We start from the raw sequence: 18,015 nt of genomic DNA, 5'->3' as shown, positions 1-18,015 counted from the left end.
TATTAATTAATCACAAAACATCCAGCAACTATTTGAAGTAGTTCCATGATAGTTAGAAAAAAATTACAACTTGCACAACAGGACAAAATAAATGTACTTTCAAACTGTACTTTCGGAAATTACAGTTATAGGAAGTTATTGGCAGTTAGAGTTAGTTATTAGTGATTATTAGCAGTTAGAGTTAATTATTAGCGTCCGCACTGGGTTGAATCTTGTATACTGCAAAATTGAATCTTGTATACAGTAAAATTTTCAATTAAATCTTGTATACTGTAAAATTGAATCTTCTACACAGTAAAATTTACAATCGAATCTTGTATACTGTAAAATTGAATCAGCAGAACTGTAAAATTGAATCTTGTATACAGTAGAATTTTCAATTTAATCTTGTTCGGATGAGTAAGAAGCATCTCTATCATCTCTTTCCTCCAGATTTTCACAAGATGAATACTGTAAAATTACAAGATTAATACTATAAAATTACATGATAAATACTGTAAAATTAACAAATCAATACTCCATATCGTCTTTCTATCATCTCTTTCCTCCAGATTTTCACAAGATGAATACTGTAAAATTAACGAGGCAATACTATAAAATTAATAGATCAATACTCCATATCGCCTCTCTATCATCTCTTTCTTCCAAATTTCTATAAGATGAATACTGTAAAATGACAAGATGAATACTGTAAAATTAACAACGCAATACTGTAAAATTAACAGACTAACACTCCATATCGCCTCTCTATCATCTATTTCCTCCAGATTTCCACAAGATGAATACTGTAAAATGACAAAATGAATACTGTAAAATTAACGGGGCAATACAGTAAAATTAACAGATCAATACTCCATATCCCCTCTCTATCATCTCTTTTCTCCAGATTTCATTTGAAATGCTAGATCTGTTACTGCATACAATGAAAACAACAAATTCAACAGAAATAACTTACTAGATTTGAATTTTGCCGTGCTCTTCAAAAACGAGATCAAGTCAGTAATCTCCAATAAATAAAGCGAACTTAAAGCTCAATAGTTACTTCTAGAGTAAGATATAGATCCTTGTGATATGTGACAAAGATTGAATTCACACTGAGATCTCAATTAAAGTGCCCTCGTAGAGAAGTAATGCATATTGTTACTACTAAATAACAGATCAAATGAAAATATAGGCTGCTGATACAGGAACGATTGAGGGCAATACAGTGAAAATCTATCACCTTCTCTTTTGTGATAAGTTTGATTGAGAGCTCATACCCTGGTATCACCTTCCCTTTACTGGCATTCACATACGCCTCACATTCCCCCAGCCCCTTGTCAATGGCTTTGGTGCGGATGTAGAGCCGGCCTTCGCTGTTGAGGATCTGAAGATCGTAGAGCAGGGAGGAGAGAAGCGATCGTGACCACTCTAGGCAATACAGCTCCGACCAGTGCCAGTTGTGCGCGTTCCTTCCGTCGGGGCGGGCGCTCCTCCATGATCCATCCCTTGCCACCTTCGTCTAATCGTGTCATGGAGCCTCCAAAGAGGGTAAAAAAACTAATTGGATAAATCAAATTCAATAAATAAAACGGAATGAGAGATGAGAAAGAGAGAAGGAGATCGGAACTTTGATTTCTTTTGTTTTGTGCTAAAAAAGAGATGAGAAAGAGAGACGGAGAGATCAGAATGAGAGATCAGAAGGAGAGAAAGAAGAGAGAAAGAGAGATCGGAACTTTTTGAGGGATCGGGTGTTTGAATAGCAAGACGTGGTGGGGACCGACAAATGGGAGTTGGATAAGGTTGTGGACAAATGGTGGACAAAACCCAGTGGACAGAAACCTTTTCTCTTTGTTGAACCCTCGCCGTCCCTTTCATCTCTGCTGGCGATCTCTCTCCAATCGAGATAACTCCGCAATCAGAGATTTAGAATTTTGGAAGAAACAAGCGTTGGAGAGAAGAAAGGAGCGCTGGAGAGAGAAAGTGAGTGTTTGTGCAAGGTGATATTTTGGATTTTAGTTTGGGAGAGCTTGTAATTAACTGTGCAATTGTAAAAAGAGAGCAGGAAATAACGACCAAATTCATAATTAAAATTAGAAAGGTGGTTGACAGTTGAAGTGGTGGTTATCGGTTGAACTAGTTGGGGGTTAGATGGGGTATGATGGTTTATTCTCGATTCAAAATGCCGTTCACTATTATTTAGGGGGAGTTCTATACTGAGTGCAACAATTCTAATTTTGAGAGCTGAGAGAATTTTTTGTTTCTAAATACCCAATTTACCCTTGCTCTTTAAATGGATTGCTTAATTAAAGGATCCACTTCCTTTCTCTCACCCAATTAATGATAGAACTAATTTAAGGAAAATTTCCTTCTATTAGAAAAAAAAAATCCTTTCTTCCGTGAGTTCTATATTTCAAAAAATATTGTGTCTCATATATATATATAGTTATGTTTCTAATTATTGAATGATTTTAGCTACTTCTAAATTGGTAGAAAAAATAATAGCTTGACAGTTTAGCATTAAAATGTAGAGTACAATATACATAAATTATCTCTAAATATCAACTAAGTTGGTTGACTAATAATATTTTTCTCTACGTAAAAAAAGTCCTTTCAACTTCTCTTTTTATTAATATCAGTCTCCAATATCAAATAATTTATTATAGGACAAAATATGATTGCCCTTCCATTTCTGGAAATCCTCATGCTGACAAGGTACAAATTATATCTATGTGTACTTGGCTAATTTATCTTCGTATAGAAAATGAAAAGAGGAAGTTGGTTAAGCAAATTGCTAGAAATAAGTTAACAAAAAATCACTGTGTGAATTGGCATTGCGTAAATTTTCGAGCACACACACGTTCACGCTTACGGTAGATAGTAATGCCAGTATTCAATTGCTCGTAGTAATATCTGATTTTCTAAGTAGAAATAGCTAGTTCTGACTTTTCATTGAGGCTTAAAGTATACCTGTGTTTAGGGAAAGTAAAAGAGGGTGTTGTAAACTTAGCATCTCAATTTAAACAGAGATAGTACAAGTATGCATATTTGTTTTTCTTTTATTTAGCTTTTAGGAAGGCATTGGTTGTAACTATTTATGAAATATATATCGATCACAGATAAATGAACTAAAAATCCAATATTTACTAAAAATGTACTACCAGATGAATTTAAAAATGTACTAAAATTTAAAGTCTTTTGAAAACTCACCTAACAGTGGATTACAATTCTAATCATCCAATAATAACCTCATTAATTCTGATTTCGGAGAGAATGTTGTTCCATTCGAAAACCCTTAAGTTCCATGATGTAGTACACAACGCCAAGAAAAGTGTTTATGATGTCTTCGATAACTGATATATGAGATTTTAGAGTATTCTCACTCTCGAGGGTACCAGGTGACTTGCTTCAGAAGCATCAACGAGTTGATAAATTTGTCCCTTTTATTTGTATACTGATTCACAGCTACCATAAAATCTCCATATCATATTGCAAAGGCCGCAAGAACAAGAACTATCTTGGCATCTGGTGAATAGTTGAAGAGTAAAGTCAGCAGTGAATTTGTCCTTTCGTGGACACTACCTTTTTCTAGGCAATCATATTTTTGGGGATATATAATTTATGGAAGGAAGGATTTTTATTTTTCTAATGGAGAAAACTTTCCTTTAATTAGTTCTATAATTAATTAAGTGAGAGAGAGGAAGTGGATTCGGTAATGAATCAATCTATTTAATAAGTAAGGGTAAATTGGGTATTTAGAAACAAAAAATTCTCTCAGCTCTCAAAATTAGAATCGTTGCTCTTGGTATAGCACTCCTCATTATTTAGCAATACAAAATTGGAAATATATCAGTCGAACTGATTTCCAAAATTAGAAATATATCTGTTGAATTGGTGGGGGGATTGATTCGGGTACAGTGGTCTGGAGTACCAGAAGATTTCTCCAAACTAAAAGTGTTATTCGAATAAGTCTTTACAAGATTAAGAAATTTTGTTTTGAGCTGAAAATAAATGATTTCAAGCTGAAATTATTATTTTCAATCGTGATCGAATTCTTTCATCACAAAACATTGCAAACATTTTTTTTAAAATACAAATTCATGAGTTCTAATACTTGTTACATCGTATTAATCATTTTTTAAAATCAAATAATTTTCGCAATCGTGAAAGCACGTCTTTCTGAAATAAAATTTCAGTACAATAAAATAATTAATATCAGTTTGTTATTTTTTTAAGTAAAAGTCGAATATCAAGCAACTCAACTCTATTTAATATCCAAAAAAAAAGTTCCCCACCTGAATTAGTATCAGTTTGTTATTGACCATTAAAATATAGTTCTAAATAATCCTCAACCATTACAAAATCCGCAGATAATCCTCATGCCGATTTTTTTATTTATATCCAAAAAAATATATAAATTTTAAAAAATAACCAAACCGCCTGTTAATTTCCAAATTTACCCAAACCGGAAAAAAAATTTCCGGTTTCAATACCAATTTCTGGAAATTTTTTTTTCGGAAATTGGATCCTAAATCCGGAATAATTTTTTCCGGATTAAGGATTTCTTTTTGTTTTCCTAATTCCGGAATAATTTTTTCCGGAATTAGATTTTTTTTTTTTTTGGGAAATTTTTTTTTCATTTTTCAGTTTTTATTTATAATTTATTTATTTATTGTATTGAAGTATTACAAATATTTAATATATTTTTTTAAAAATAGATGGAATACTATATAATTTGATTTATTCGAACGACTGCTACAAATAATCCGGATCAACATTTTTCATGCTGGATTTTTTACGGCCGTAAGAAAAAATAATATAATATAATATATGTATATGTATATGTATATGTATATGTATATGTATATATATGTATATATAATATAAGAGGAGGGTTCCAATGCCTCATTTTTTCATACCTCATCATACCTCATATTTTATATTTTCGTTTTCAAAGTCCAAATTATCGATCCGAACCGTTCAATAAAATATTTATACTAAAATATACATGGAGATGAAATTTTATATTTTTTGAATTTTTTTTGCTATTTTTTAAGATAGGTATAAAATCAATGTTTTTGAACCATTCAAAAAACAATGATTTTCTACCCATCTTAAAAAATATATTATATTATATATACATATACATATATTATATTATATGTGTATTTTAAAATGTGCATATTTTAGTATAAATATTTTAAAATAGCAAAAAAAATCCAAAAAATATAAAATTTTATCTCCATGCATATTTTAGTATAAATATTTTATTGAACGGTTCGGATCAACAATTTGGACTTTGAAAACGAAAATATAAAATATGAGGTATGTGAGGTATGAAAAAAATGAGGCATTGGAACCCTCCTCTTATATTATATATACATATATATACATATATTATATTATATATACATATATTATATTATATATACATATATTATATTATATATACATATACATATATTATATTATATTATTTTTTTACGGCCGTAAAAAATCCGGCATGAAAAATGTTGATCTGGATTATTTGTAGCAGTCGTTCGAATAAATCAAATTATATAGTATTCCATCTATTTTTTAAAAAATATATTAAATATTTGTAATACTTCAATACAATAAATAAATAAATTATAAATAAAAACTGAAAAATGAAAAAAAATTTTCCTAAAAAAATATTTTCGGATCCAAAAAAAAATTTCCCAAAAAAAAAAAAAACTAATTCCGGAAAAAATTATTCCGGATTTAGGATCCAATTTCCGGAAATTTTTTTTCCGGAAATTGGTATTGAAACCGGAAATTTTTTTTCCGGTTTGGGTAGATTTGGAAATTAACAGGCGGTTTGGTTATTTTTTTAAATTTATATATATTTTTTTGGATATAAATAAAAAAATCGGATCCTCATGTCACCTAACCAAATAAACTATAATTCTCGGAATTTCATCAAAATAAATTCCACAAATTTCTCAAGCAGAAAACAAATGTCAAACTTCACGAAATTCATCACATTAATTTCATGAAAATCACAAATAAAACCATAATAAATCCCAAATCAATTCTACGAACATGCCGAAACTGATCTAATTTATGAAATTCACCATAATAATTCCATGAATTTCCAAACAATCCTAAAATGCCCACAATCATGAAATCCAAAAATTGATTTAATTACCTACAATTCAATTTTCTGCAATTTACCAAATTAAATTAAAGGAATTGAACCAGTTTAATGTTCAAAATAATCAATTCATGAAATTATAAAATAAAAATTATAATTTTTCATCAAGTAAATTCATGATAGTAATGTGTTATTTAAATATCACAATTTGATCAAAATCTTGATATATTCAATATCATGTAAATAATTAAGGTGGTGCCTTATAATGGGTTAAATAATAACAACGAGAACGCCACAAATTGTTGCTCGAATAGAAGAAATAAATACTAAAAACGAGGGTCAATTAAATAATGACAAACAGAACCAATTCATTGATAAATATTGCCAATCAAAGGCTAGTTTACAACAGAAGCAATCTTAATCAGTTTGCTAATTCCACAAATGAAACCAAACCAACCAACTCAATTAATTCTGCCAAAACTTCAAAAACCAGACAAAGCAAAAACTGGCATCAATCCCTCACTTGCCGGGCACAAAGTTGGTGGCATATGACCAGGCGTTGTTGTTGACGGGATCTGCCAGGTGATCGGCCAAGTTCTCAAGCGGGCCCTTGCCGGTGACAATGGCCTGAACGAAGAAACCAAACATAGAGAACATGGCCAATCTGCCGTTCTTGACCTCCTTAACCTTCAGCTCGGCAAATGCCTCTGGGTCATCAGCAAGGCCGAGTGGGTCAAAGCTTCCACCTGGGTAGAGTGGGTCGACCACCTCACCGAGGGGACCACCAGCAATGCGGTATCCCTCAACTGCACCCATCAAGATAACTTGGCAAGCCCAGATGGCAAGGATGCTCTGTGCATGGATCAAGCTAGGGTTGCCCAGGTAGTCAAGACCACCCTCAGAGAAGATCTGAGAGCCAGCCTTGAACCACACAGCCTCACCGAACTTCACGCCGTTGCGTGCAAGGAGCTCTGGGAAAACGCAACCGAGGGCACCGAGCATGGCCCACCGGCTGTGGATGACTTCCAACTCACGGTTCTTGGCAAAGGTCTCGGGGTCAGCAGAGAGCCCAGCGGTGTCCCAACCGTAGTCACCAGGGAACTCACCGGTGAGGTAGGACGGAGGCTCGCCAGATAGTGGGCCCAAGTACAGGACACGGTCGGGGCCGTACCAGGGGCTGCCAGATGAGACGGGCTTAGCCTTAGTCACAGTCTTGCGCATGGTAATCCGGCTTGATGAGCTGGAGGGGGCAATGTTGATGGTCTTGCCGGCAAAGGCGGTGGAGGAATGAGACATTGTTGAGGCCATTGTTTATCTTTTTTCTTTAGGTTGTTTTCTGTTGGTTAAGAGAGAATGGGTAGGGTTTATGCTGAATGAAGGTGGTGCTTGGGATTGAAATAGGTGACGGTCCTTATCCAAGGAAATCTTTCTCTCTTTCCATATTGGCTCTTCCTTCGTTGCATCTGGATTTGCAAACGGATCATAGCTTTTGTGTCGGTTGTGTAGTAGCCAGAACTTTTATTTCGTATATTTTATTTAATAATTATGTCTCTTTCTGATGGCGAGATAAGTAGAGTTTACCTACCAGTTACCAGCTTGGAGTAGCAAATGTTTACAAACCGTCAAACCCTTTTACTGATGTAACCAGAAATAATATACACTTTCTATTATATTATATATTTCTTTTTATGTTGAAAAAAAAAGAATTAAAACAATATGTTTTTATAGTGCTTCCAGTCCAGACAGAAGAGTAATTTGTATGGTCCGCTATAATTAAAAATTATTTTTGACGAAAAATGAGGATCTATAGCCCACATTTGTATTATATTGAAATAAGTTTCCGTTACATGAGTGTGGTAGCCACAAAAAAAAAAAAGGTTTTGCTCAAAACATTTGAGCTAAGTTTGAAAAAAGAATTGAAATATGATAAAACAAAATACTGGAAAACCAGAAAAAAGTGAATAAAAACCGGATTAAAATCTACAAAAAAAAAAAAGTCTTCTTCCACTGTTGCGCTTGCATACCAGCATTCTTCTTGTACCAGTGATCAAACTGGTACACCGGTACCGTTGCTCCAGTGGGTTAGCGACCTTGTCAGAACCATGAATAGGACTCCTTTGTCTGTTCATCCCTCACGAGATCCTGTGTCATCTATATTTTGAATTTGCAGTTTTGTTGTCTCGTATAGCCTTAATTGCCCATTTATTTCCTCCATTAAATCAGCAATTAATGTGCTTGTGGTTATCAGTGAAACAGCGAGCACATCTCTCCCTCCATAGCACGAACTGCATGATCGACATCCCTGACTTTTGCATATGATCCAATTTGCCTACCTTGTCCTTGTTGGTGATCTGTACAGTTGGTTTTATTGGCCAATTGTGTGCTGGTCTGTGTCGTCTCAATTTCACATAAACCGTCTGCATGTGACGGCATTCTTCAACCAGATGTCTCGTTGTTTCCACATCCGCATGACAAAATAGGCATCTACTGACCAATAACCTGCCCCTCTTTTGTAAGTTGTCGTGTGTGAGAATCTTATTCTGTGCCGCTAGCCATGCGAATATCTTGATTCTCGGTTGTGCATGCCTTGACCTTCCAGATCTTTGATATAGTCGTCTTGATCCTAGACCCTTCCTTGAGACCGGTGTACGCTGATTTGACAGTGAAGACTCCTTTAGTCATTAATTTCCAATTTTCCATGCCATTTCATCCCTAATACTCTGCCTTAGGATTAACCATGCAAGAAGATTCCACAATGTACCCAATTCTTGTTGTGCTAGAGTTGACAGATTAGGCCTGAACAAGTGTTCCATGTGTTGTTCACTAGCCACTGTTTGCAGTGACATCCCCTTTTCTACAGTGAATGAATTCAAGTTAGGTAATCTGAACCTCAATATCCCTTCACCCCAATCATGGTCCCAGAATACGAATTGTTGCTCCATCTCCAGGTTTCCATTGTGTAGATACATTGAAGAATTGTCTCATTTGTTTCGGTACAACTAAGAACACGTGTGTGGGGTAATCCTTCATGGTTGTTGTTTGGAGCAGCAATGGCTTTCACAATCTGTGTCCCATTGCATATCAGTCCCATTGCCACTTCAATAATTTAATTTTGAGTTACTGCAAAAAAGAACCTGAACACATCTGATCTGCATTGGTATGAATATTAAAAGGGACTCGTAAATTTTCAACTTAAACTAAATTAACCCGAACCCCTCCACCCCCCTTTTTATTGCTCGTGTCGAGCACCCATCCTGCTAAGATTGTAAAGGTTGTTCGAATTGAGGCTTTGGTGAAAGAGGGATTTCGATTACATCTAGCTTTGGAAAGGATCAATCGGTCGATCAGCTCCTTGATGGATTAAGCTTAGCCATTTCCTCTCTTGAAAACGAGGAGCACAAGGCTCAAGGAAGACGCAGTGCGAGCATTGCCATCTTGTATGAAGTGTATATATGCTACTCTTTACTGAGCCTCTTGCATGGCTGTAGTACAGTATATATCAGTGTTGTAAATAATGGTATGTGGTTATCGGACAAACATGGTACCGCAAAATGATTAATCGGAAATAATAAAAAATAATCAGCTATAATCGGTCGATTAATCAGAAAAATCCATAACGGTTTGATTACTGCCAACGATTAATTAATTGGCGTAGCGAGTAAAAAATTTAAAATGCGTACCTACTTTGCATATATACAATCCTCCAGAATGATTTGTTGTAGTCCGAATGATTTTGTTTAGGTTAAGAAAATCATCCAATTGATTGCAATAATTTATTATGTTTTTAAAAAAAAATATATAAAGCAATATTCAAATTAAAAGAGTTACGTTATTTTAATTTATTCTTAGCTAAAGAAAATAAATCAAGGTCAAAAATATTTATTTTGAGCTGAAAAGAAATGTTTCAAATTGAAATTCTGATTTTTCAATCGTTACTGAATTCTTTCATCAGCAAACAAAATTTTCTAAGTATAATTTATAGAGTTATAATGTTTATTACATCTTAATCAAAGTTCTAAATAGTAATTATCACAGCGAAAAGGTTAAAAAGAAACTATCGCAAATAGCGTAGCTATAGTGAAAGTTATCCTATATAGCATTTGTATTTTTCAAAAATTATATTATATAATTCTATTAATTATCAATATTACATAAAGTCTCAAAGAACAATATGTAACACCAAATTAATTAAAAAATTATAATATTCATATTGAATCAGAGCAAAATTCAAAATATCCTTAGTAATGTCATAAACTATTTAATTTTTATTCTAAATAACCGAAGTATCATGACATAAACTAATTATTTATTTTCTATTGAAAATAACTATATTTTTCAATTTAGAAGCAAAAAATAATATGGACCTTAAAAAAATTGATCTTTAAAAGAAATATTTTATTTGTTTCTTGAAATAAAAGCTTATGTAGCATAACATGCGCTATATGCTACGCGCTATAGCGAACCACTATTAGCACTATAGCAGTCGTAGCTTAAATAACATACTTTTATCTCATAACTTAGCGTTTAAGGTCCAAAAACACTATAATAGACTATTTAGAACACTGCATCATATAAATCAATTTTCAAATTAAATAATTTTCACAATTCTTATATCATGTTTTTCTGAAATAAATTTTTAGTACAATAATAAAATAACTAGTTTTAGCTTGATACCGACCATAAAATATAATTCCAAAAAATCCTAAGCCATTACAAAAGCTACAAAAGATCCTCAAATCACCACATCAGTTCATCATATTAATTTCTTGGAATTTCATCAAAATAAATTAATTCCATGAATATCTCACGTCAGAAAACAAAAACAAAACGCCAAAAAGTTCATCATATTAATTTCATGAAAATTTCAAACAAACCCTCAATAAATCCCAAATCAATTCTATGAACATGCTGAAACTCTAATTTATATAATTGACCATAATAATTCCATAAATTTCAAAAATATCTCAAAAATACCCCCAAAAAAATCCTAAAATCCCCAAACTCATGAAATTCATGAAATTCACAAATTGATTTCAATAAACATACAATTTAATTTTCGGAAATATAGCAAATTAAACCCATGGAAGTTGACCAATTTAACGCTCAAAAGAATCAATTTCATGAAAATTACGAAATAAAAATTATAATTTTCGTGAAATAAAACTCACTATAAAAATGTGTTATTTAACTATAACAATTTAATCAAAATCTTGATATATTAAATATCGTGCAAATAATTAAGTTGATACTTTCTGTTATAAAGGGTTAAATAATAACAAAGAGAGGCATGCAATAATCGTCACACATTGTTACTCCAATATAAGAAAGAAATACTTCAATTATATAATAATAACAAATAGAACCAATTCATTGATAAATATTGCCAATTAAAGTCTAGTTTACAACAGAAGCAAGCTTAATCGGGTAGCTAGCCAATTCTATGCATGAAACCAAACAAACCAGCTTAATTAATCTTGCCAAAATTTCAAAACCACACCAAGCAAATCCTGGCATTAATCCCTCACTTGCCGGGCACAAAGTTGGTGGCGTATGACCAGGCATTGTTGTTGACGGGATCCGCAAGGTGATCAGCCAAGTTCTCAAGCGGGCCCTTGCCGGTGACGATGGCCTGAATGAAGAAACCGAACATAGAGAACATCGCCAATCTGCCATTCTTGACCTCTTTCACCTTGAGCTCAGCAAATGCCTCTGGGTCGTCAGCAAGGCCGAGTGGGTCGAAGCTTCCACCTGGGTAGAGTGGGTCGACCACCTCACCGAGGGGACCACCAGCAATGCGGTATCCCTCAACTGCACCCATCAAGATGACCTGGCAAGCCCATATGGCAAGGATGCTCTGTGCATGGATCAAGCTAGGGTTGCCCAGGTAGTCAAGACCACCCTCAGAGAAGATCTGAGAACCAGCCTTGAACCACACGGCTTCACCGAACTTCACACCGTTGCGTGCAAGAAGCTCTGGAAAAACGCAACCAAGGGCACCAAGCATGGCCCACCGGCAGTGGATGACTTCCAACTCACGGTTCTTGGCGAAGGTCTCAGGGTCGGCGGAGAGCCCAGCGGTGTCCCAGCCATAATCACCAGGGAACTCACCGGTGAGGTAGGACGGGGGCTCTCCGGATAGTGGGCCCAAGTACAGGACACGGTCTGGGCCGTACCAGGGGCTGCCTGATGAGACGGGCTTAGCCTTGGTCACATTCTTGCGCATGGTAACACGGCTTGATGAGCCGGCGGGGGTGATGTTGATGGTCTTGCCGGCGAAGGCTGTGGAGGAATGGGACATTGTTGAGGCCATTGTTTTTTTTTTTTTTTTTTTTTTTCTTTTGGTTGTTTTTGTGTTGGTTAAGATTGAATTGGTAGTGTTTAACTGCTGATGCTGAATGAAGATGGTGCTTGGGGTTTAAATAGGTGATGGTCCTTATCCAGGGAAATCTATATCTCTTTTGATATTGGCTCCGCCTCCGTTGCTTCTAGATTTGCAACGGATACTTTTGTTATCGGTTTTGTAGTAGCCACAACTTTTTTTCAGATCTTTTAATAGTTATGTCTCTTTCTCATAACTAGAATTTACCTACCTGCTTTGAGTATATAGCAAATGTTTTCAAACCTTTTACTGATGTAATCAGAAATAATATTCCTCTGTAATTACTTAATTTGCTCATTGTCTTACATACTTTTTACTTTTTTCTTTCTATTCTTTTATATTTTTCAATTTAAAATTTTTCTTTTTATTTTGTAAAAAATAAATGAAACAGACAGAAAAGTAATTTCGTGTGCAATAACTCAAATTTTAAGTCGCCGCAATAAAAAAAAAAAAAAAAAACGAACACATCCGATACGCATTAGTATGAAATATTAAAAAAAAATCCTAATTAATTTTCAACCTAAACAGGATTAGGCTATAGAAATGGACCTGATCTATTAATTTAGAGTTACATGCCTAAATAATTTTAAAATAATTGTGGGCCTGATCTATTAATTTTTATTAGCTTATAGGCCCAATTTTATCTTAAGGTTTTCACTGGTGGGTTCCAAAATTTAGCTCTCCTGCATCCTTCTCTTGTTCTGTTCCTCAAAGGCGAAACCTTTACAAGGTCCAACTAATGGTCTAACGTAAATTCGGCTAATTTTTTTAATGTGTTTACTTAAAAATTGCAATATTGAATAGTTTATGAAAGATATGACAGAAGCGAAATGGTTTTTTGTGGGACAATAGCTCGTATCCAATACAATATAATATTTTTCTTTTGACTTGGCTCTGTTTTGTGTTGCAACTTTCATTGAATTATTAGATGTTGTTTATCAAATATGTTATACGTACGCCCTTCTATCTAATTTTGTCAGGTTACATAGAAAAAATATATTGGCATCATTCCATGTAGAAACATTATAATTATTCATGCAGTACTGATGTGGTTTCGGATGCACAACAAGCAGTTTTAAAGGTGTTTGTCACTTCTACACCTCACAACACGTCACTAAAAAGTGGCTTCACATTTCTATATAACAGTGTTCTAAATAGCACACTATATCGTTTTTGGACTATAAAAGTTATGGCTTTATCGGTACTATAGCACGCTATAGTGGCTGAGCGCCGTTTTTTTTAGCCGTTTTGTTAAGACGTGACAAACGTTATTTAAACCTTTACTATATAATAAAAGGTTATAAAGAAAAAAAGGGCAGATGATTAGAAAATTTTCTTGACGGGGCGCTCCCTCTCTCTCCCTTTAGAGAATTTCTGATTGAGACCCGCACTAATATTAAAAGGTGCCTGCGTTATAGACGCGGATCGGATTGGCTCCGATCCTGATCAGACGGACTGAGATACGATAAACTCAAAAGATTCTTATTTTGAGTTAATGCCAAAGATTGGGACTCCTCTCGTGGGCCCTTAGAATGGGCATGGAAGAGAACGACAAATTAGATATTACTCTCTTCTTTCTCTCTTTATTTCCTATACTTTAGTCACTATGTCCATAAGGGGTAAGTATTTTTCTTCTGGTTTAGAAATGTAACTCAACACTTGGTTTTCTTTAAATTAAGTAATTAATTTGCTTTGGTTAAACTTCTTGTGGTGATGATTTATCTTTGCATTTCTAACAGCATGTTTGCGATTTTATTTTTTTAATTGTTAAACTTTATTTAGGTATTGATCACAACTAAGATAGGGTAGTAGTTTACCGATTTGAATTGCGTATGGGAGAAACTAAGATAGGCTGTGTGGTTTATGCTAAATCAAGCTAATTCAGATGTGCCCAGTGTATAACATATATACAACCGGCAATGTTGGAGTGATACTATCAAACAGAAGAATTCCCTTGTGCTTTTCCTAAACCATAACTATCACTTTTTGGCGATTATGCCCATTGGGTCTTAAGCATTTCCGTTAGTTATCTGATCTATAGACAAATCTAGCTGTGTGATTGAATAAAGAAAAGATGAAGGGCTTAGATGAAGTATATGTTTAGTTATGGAGTAAGTAGGCGCGTAAAGGGTAAATTTGAAGGAGAAACAAGGAGAAAATAAAATGTTGTAATCTTATATATGCAATAGATCATTTTTAACTTTATTATTTTTGGTATTTGAGTTTTAAATCTGAAATTATTAAAAAATTTAAAATAAAGAGCCTCTTTTTTATTTCAAAATCTAAATATTTTATTATCGTGCAAATAATTAAGGAGGTATCTTCTATTATAATGGATGTATAAACACGTGTTAACTTATCAAATTAATGTTAACTATTCGAATTTAAAACCAATAAATTGCTCCGAGGCATGCAATTAACGACATAAATTGACACTCGAATATAAGAAATTAAGTAATGAAAACGAGGGTTAAATAATCACATCAGAACCAATTCGTTCATAATTGCCAATCAAAGGCTAGTTTACAACAGAAGCAAGCTTAATCAGGTCGCTAGCCAATTCCACACTAGATGAAACCAAACAAACCAACTCAATTAATCTTGCGAAAACTTCCAAAACCAGACAAAGCAAATCCTGGCATCAATCCCTCACTTGCCGGGCACAAAGTTTGTGGCGTATGCCCAGGCGTTGTTGTTGACGGGATCCGCAAGGTGATCGGCCAAGTTCTCAAGTGGGCCCTTGCCGGTAACAATGGCCTGAACGAAGAAACCAAACATAGAGAACATGGCCAATCTGCCGTTCTTGACCTCCTTAACCTTCAGCTCAGCAAATGCCTCTGGGTCGTCAGCAAGGCCGAGTGGGTCGAAGCTTCCACCTGGGTAGAGTGGGTCAACCACCTCACCGAGGGGACCACCAGCAATGCGGTATCCCTCAACTGCACCCATCAAGATAACCTGACAAGCCCAGATGGCAAGGATGCTCTGTGCATGGATCAAGCTAGGGTTGCCCAGGTAGTCAAGACCACCCTCAGAGAAGATCTGAGAGCCAGCCTTGAACCACACAGCCTCACCGAACTTCACGCCGTTGCGTGCAAGGAGCTCTGGGAAAACGCAACCGAGGGCACCGAGCATGGCCCACCGGCTGTGGATGACTTCCAACTCACGGTTCTTGGCAAAGGTCTCGGGGTCAGCAGAGAGCCCAGCGGTGTCCCAACCGTAGTCACCAGGGAACTCACCGGTGAGGTAGGACGGAGGCTCGCCAGATAGTGGGCCTAAGTACAGGACACGGTCGGGGCCGTACCAGGGGCTGCCAGATGAGACGGGCTTAGCCTTAGTCACAGTCTTGCGCATGGTAATCCGGCTTGATGAGCTGGAGGGGGCAATGTTGATGGTCTTGCCGGCAAAGGCGGTGGAGGAAAGGGACATTGTTGCGGCCATTTCTTTTTTTTTTTTCTTGTTTTTGGTGTTGTTTTAAGAGAGAATTGGTTGTGTTTTTGCTTAGAGAAGGTGATGGTTGGGGTTTAAATAGGTGATGGTCCTTATCCAGGGAAATCTTTCTCTCTCTTTTCATTGGCTCTGCCTTGCATTTGGATTTGCAACGGATAGTTTTTGGGTCCGTTTTGTAATAGCCACAACTTTTTTTTCAGATATTTAAGTAATTAGTCTTCTCGTGGCCAGATACTTAGAATTTACCTACTGGTTTTGTAATAGCCACAAGTCCTTTTACTGATGAAACGAGAATTAATATATATATAACTTGTCTAAATGCTTATTTGTTCGTTATGTATATCCTTGCTTCTATTTCTGTTCATATTTCTATTCTATTTTTTTTTCTTTTTCTTTTGGAAAAATATACTTAAAACAATCTTGCTTTTATATTAGAGTCAATGGTTTAAATAGCATTTATTGCGTTATAGCGGAACAATTAAAAAAACAATGATATGTTCATTTAGCGCTGCTATAGCGCTAAATAGCATGTTATTACACTGATAGCGTTGTAACTTTTATGGTCCGAAAACGCTATAACGGTGCTATAACGCTACTATAACGTGCTATTTAGAACCTTGATTAAAGTAGAACTTAGGTGTTCTTAAGCTCACCAAATTAACTTATTAGTGAGCTTAATTTCAAACTTTATCAGATTGACTTTACGTGAAGAATTCAAACCATTGAAGCGATCTAATTTATGAGTAATTATTTTACATATAAAATTTATAACAAATTTAATTAATTCAGTATTAAGTTAAGGCGAGATAGCTAAAATTTATCTACGTTGAGTAGCAACTTTGTTTACAAGCCCTTTTAAGAATACATAGACCTCTCTAAATGCTTATTTGCTCATTATCTTGCATATTCTCACTTGTCTTTCCTTTTCATTCAATTATATTCCATAGGACCATATTCCTATTACAATTTTCCTATTTTATTTTGGAAAAATAAATTTAGAACAATCTGCTTTTATTTCCAATCCAGAAAGAGCATGGAATAGTATAAATTTGAATCCCAAATGAATATTTTGTTAATAAATTGAAAATATACATATTATTTGATATTTAAAAGAAAAATCTCCATTAATTTCCTCTATAAAAATGGACATATCCGACGTGCAAATATTTTAAGAGTTACACGCCTGAAAGATACTAAAATTTAGGCCCAGCTTTTCCTTTTCCTTTTTCTTTTCTTTGGTGGATTATAGGATTTAGCTCTCAACTGGACCTGGACTGATTAGATCTGGATCTGATTTCATTCCACATCCTTTTCTTGTTTTCGGCTTCAAAAGCTAATTCTTTACAAATCCCAACTAATGGGCTAAAGTTGATTGGGCTAACTTTTTAATGTATTTTCAAAAATTGCAACATTGAAATGTTTGTGAATGATATGACGGCAGCGAAATGATTTTGTGACACAATAGCTCGTATCCAATACAATATATATAATTCTTTTTACTAGGCTCTATTTTGTGTTGTAATTTTCTATTGAATAATTAGATGTTGTTTATGAAAAATGTTATGCGTCCCTTTTATCTTATTTTGCCAGATGTATACAGATAAAATGAATTGGCATCAGTTTATGATAGTTGTACATTTGGAAACATTGGAGTGTTTAACTTCTCCCGCGTGGAACTAAGCGCTCGTCTTCTTCTCCGAGAACAGGACATCTTCGAACATACAATAGTATGCCGCGGATTTTGACTCGGACACTTCATGTGTGAACCCTTGCATGAGTCATATTTTTTCTCTACCGGGGTTGTTGGGAACTAAATCAAATGCCCAAGCCTTCCTAAAATTAAAATGTAACAATTATGTGGTTCTCATAGTTAAAATATGAATTTCGTTCCTACTTTTTTCGATTCAGACAATATCCAGCACTAAATCAAACGGGTGATAGGTTCTTTTTCCTCACTAAATCAACGATATGCTGAACAAAATGTAGTTGCAAAGATACTTCAATTTTTGCATATTATAGTTATTCTCTTCATACAGAGTAACCTGTTAACATTAAGAAAAAAATTATTTTGTTAACAATAAAAATGCTAGAATCG

General features: G+C 34.7%; 3 protein-coding genes across 3 annotated transcripts; all 3 read right to left on the bottom strand.

Moving 5' to 3' along the window:
* Positions 1–6,437: 6,437 nt before the first annotated feature.
* Positions 6,438–7,457, bottom strand: LOC144568136 (chlorophyll a-b binding protein 50, chloroplastic-like). The gene has a single exon (XM_078318380.1). The coding sequence runs from the start codon at positions 7,400–7,402 to the stop codon at positions 6,614–6,616; it is 789 nt and encodes a 262-aa protein (XP_078174506.1). The 5' UTR covers positions 7,403–7,457; the 3' UTR covers positions 6,438–6,613.
* A 3,993-nt stretch (positions 7,458–11,450) lies between these two features.
* On the bottom strand, positions 11,451–12,477 carry LOC144568135 (chlorophyll a-b binding protein 50, chloroplastic-like). The gene has a single exon (XM_078318379.1). The coding sequence runs from the start codon at positions 12,402–12,404 to the stop codon at positions 11,616–11,618; it is 789 nt and encodes a 262-aa protein (XP_078174505.1). The 5' UTR covers positions 12,405–12,477; the 3' UTR covers positions 11,451–11,615.
* Positions 12,478–14,943: 2,466 nt separating this feature from the next.
* On the bottom strand, positions 14,944–15,982 carry LOC144568134 (chlorophyll a-b binding protein 50, chloroplastic). The gene has a single exon (XM_078318378.1). It carries the CDS (start codon positions 15,909–15,911, stop codon positions 15,123–15,125), a length of 789 nt encoding a protein of 262 aa, XP_078174504.1. The 5' UTR covers positions 15,912–15,982; the 3' UTR covers positions 14,944–15,122.
* Positions 15,983–18,015: the final 2,033 nt, after the last annotated feature.

Source organism: Carex rostrata, chromosome 17 (genome assembly GCF_964058835.1).
Source record: "Carex rostrata chromosome 17, lpCarRost1.2, whole genome shotgun sequence".
Classification (NCBI taxonomy): domain Eukaryota; kingdom Viridiplantae; phylum Streptophyta; class Magnoliopsida; order Poales; family Cyperaceae; genus Carex; species Carex rostrata.
This window is presented reverse-complemented; position numbering and strand designations above follow the sequence as displayed.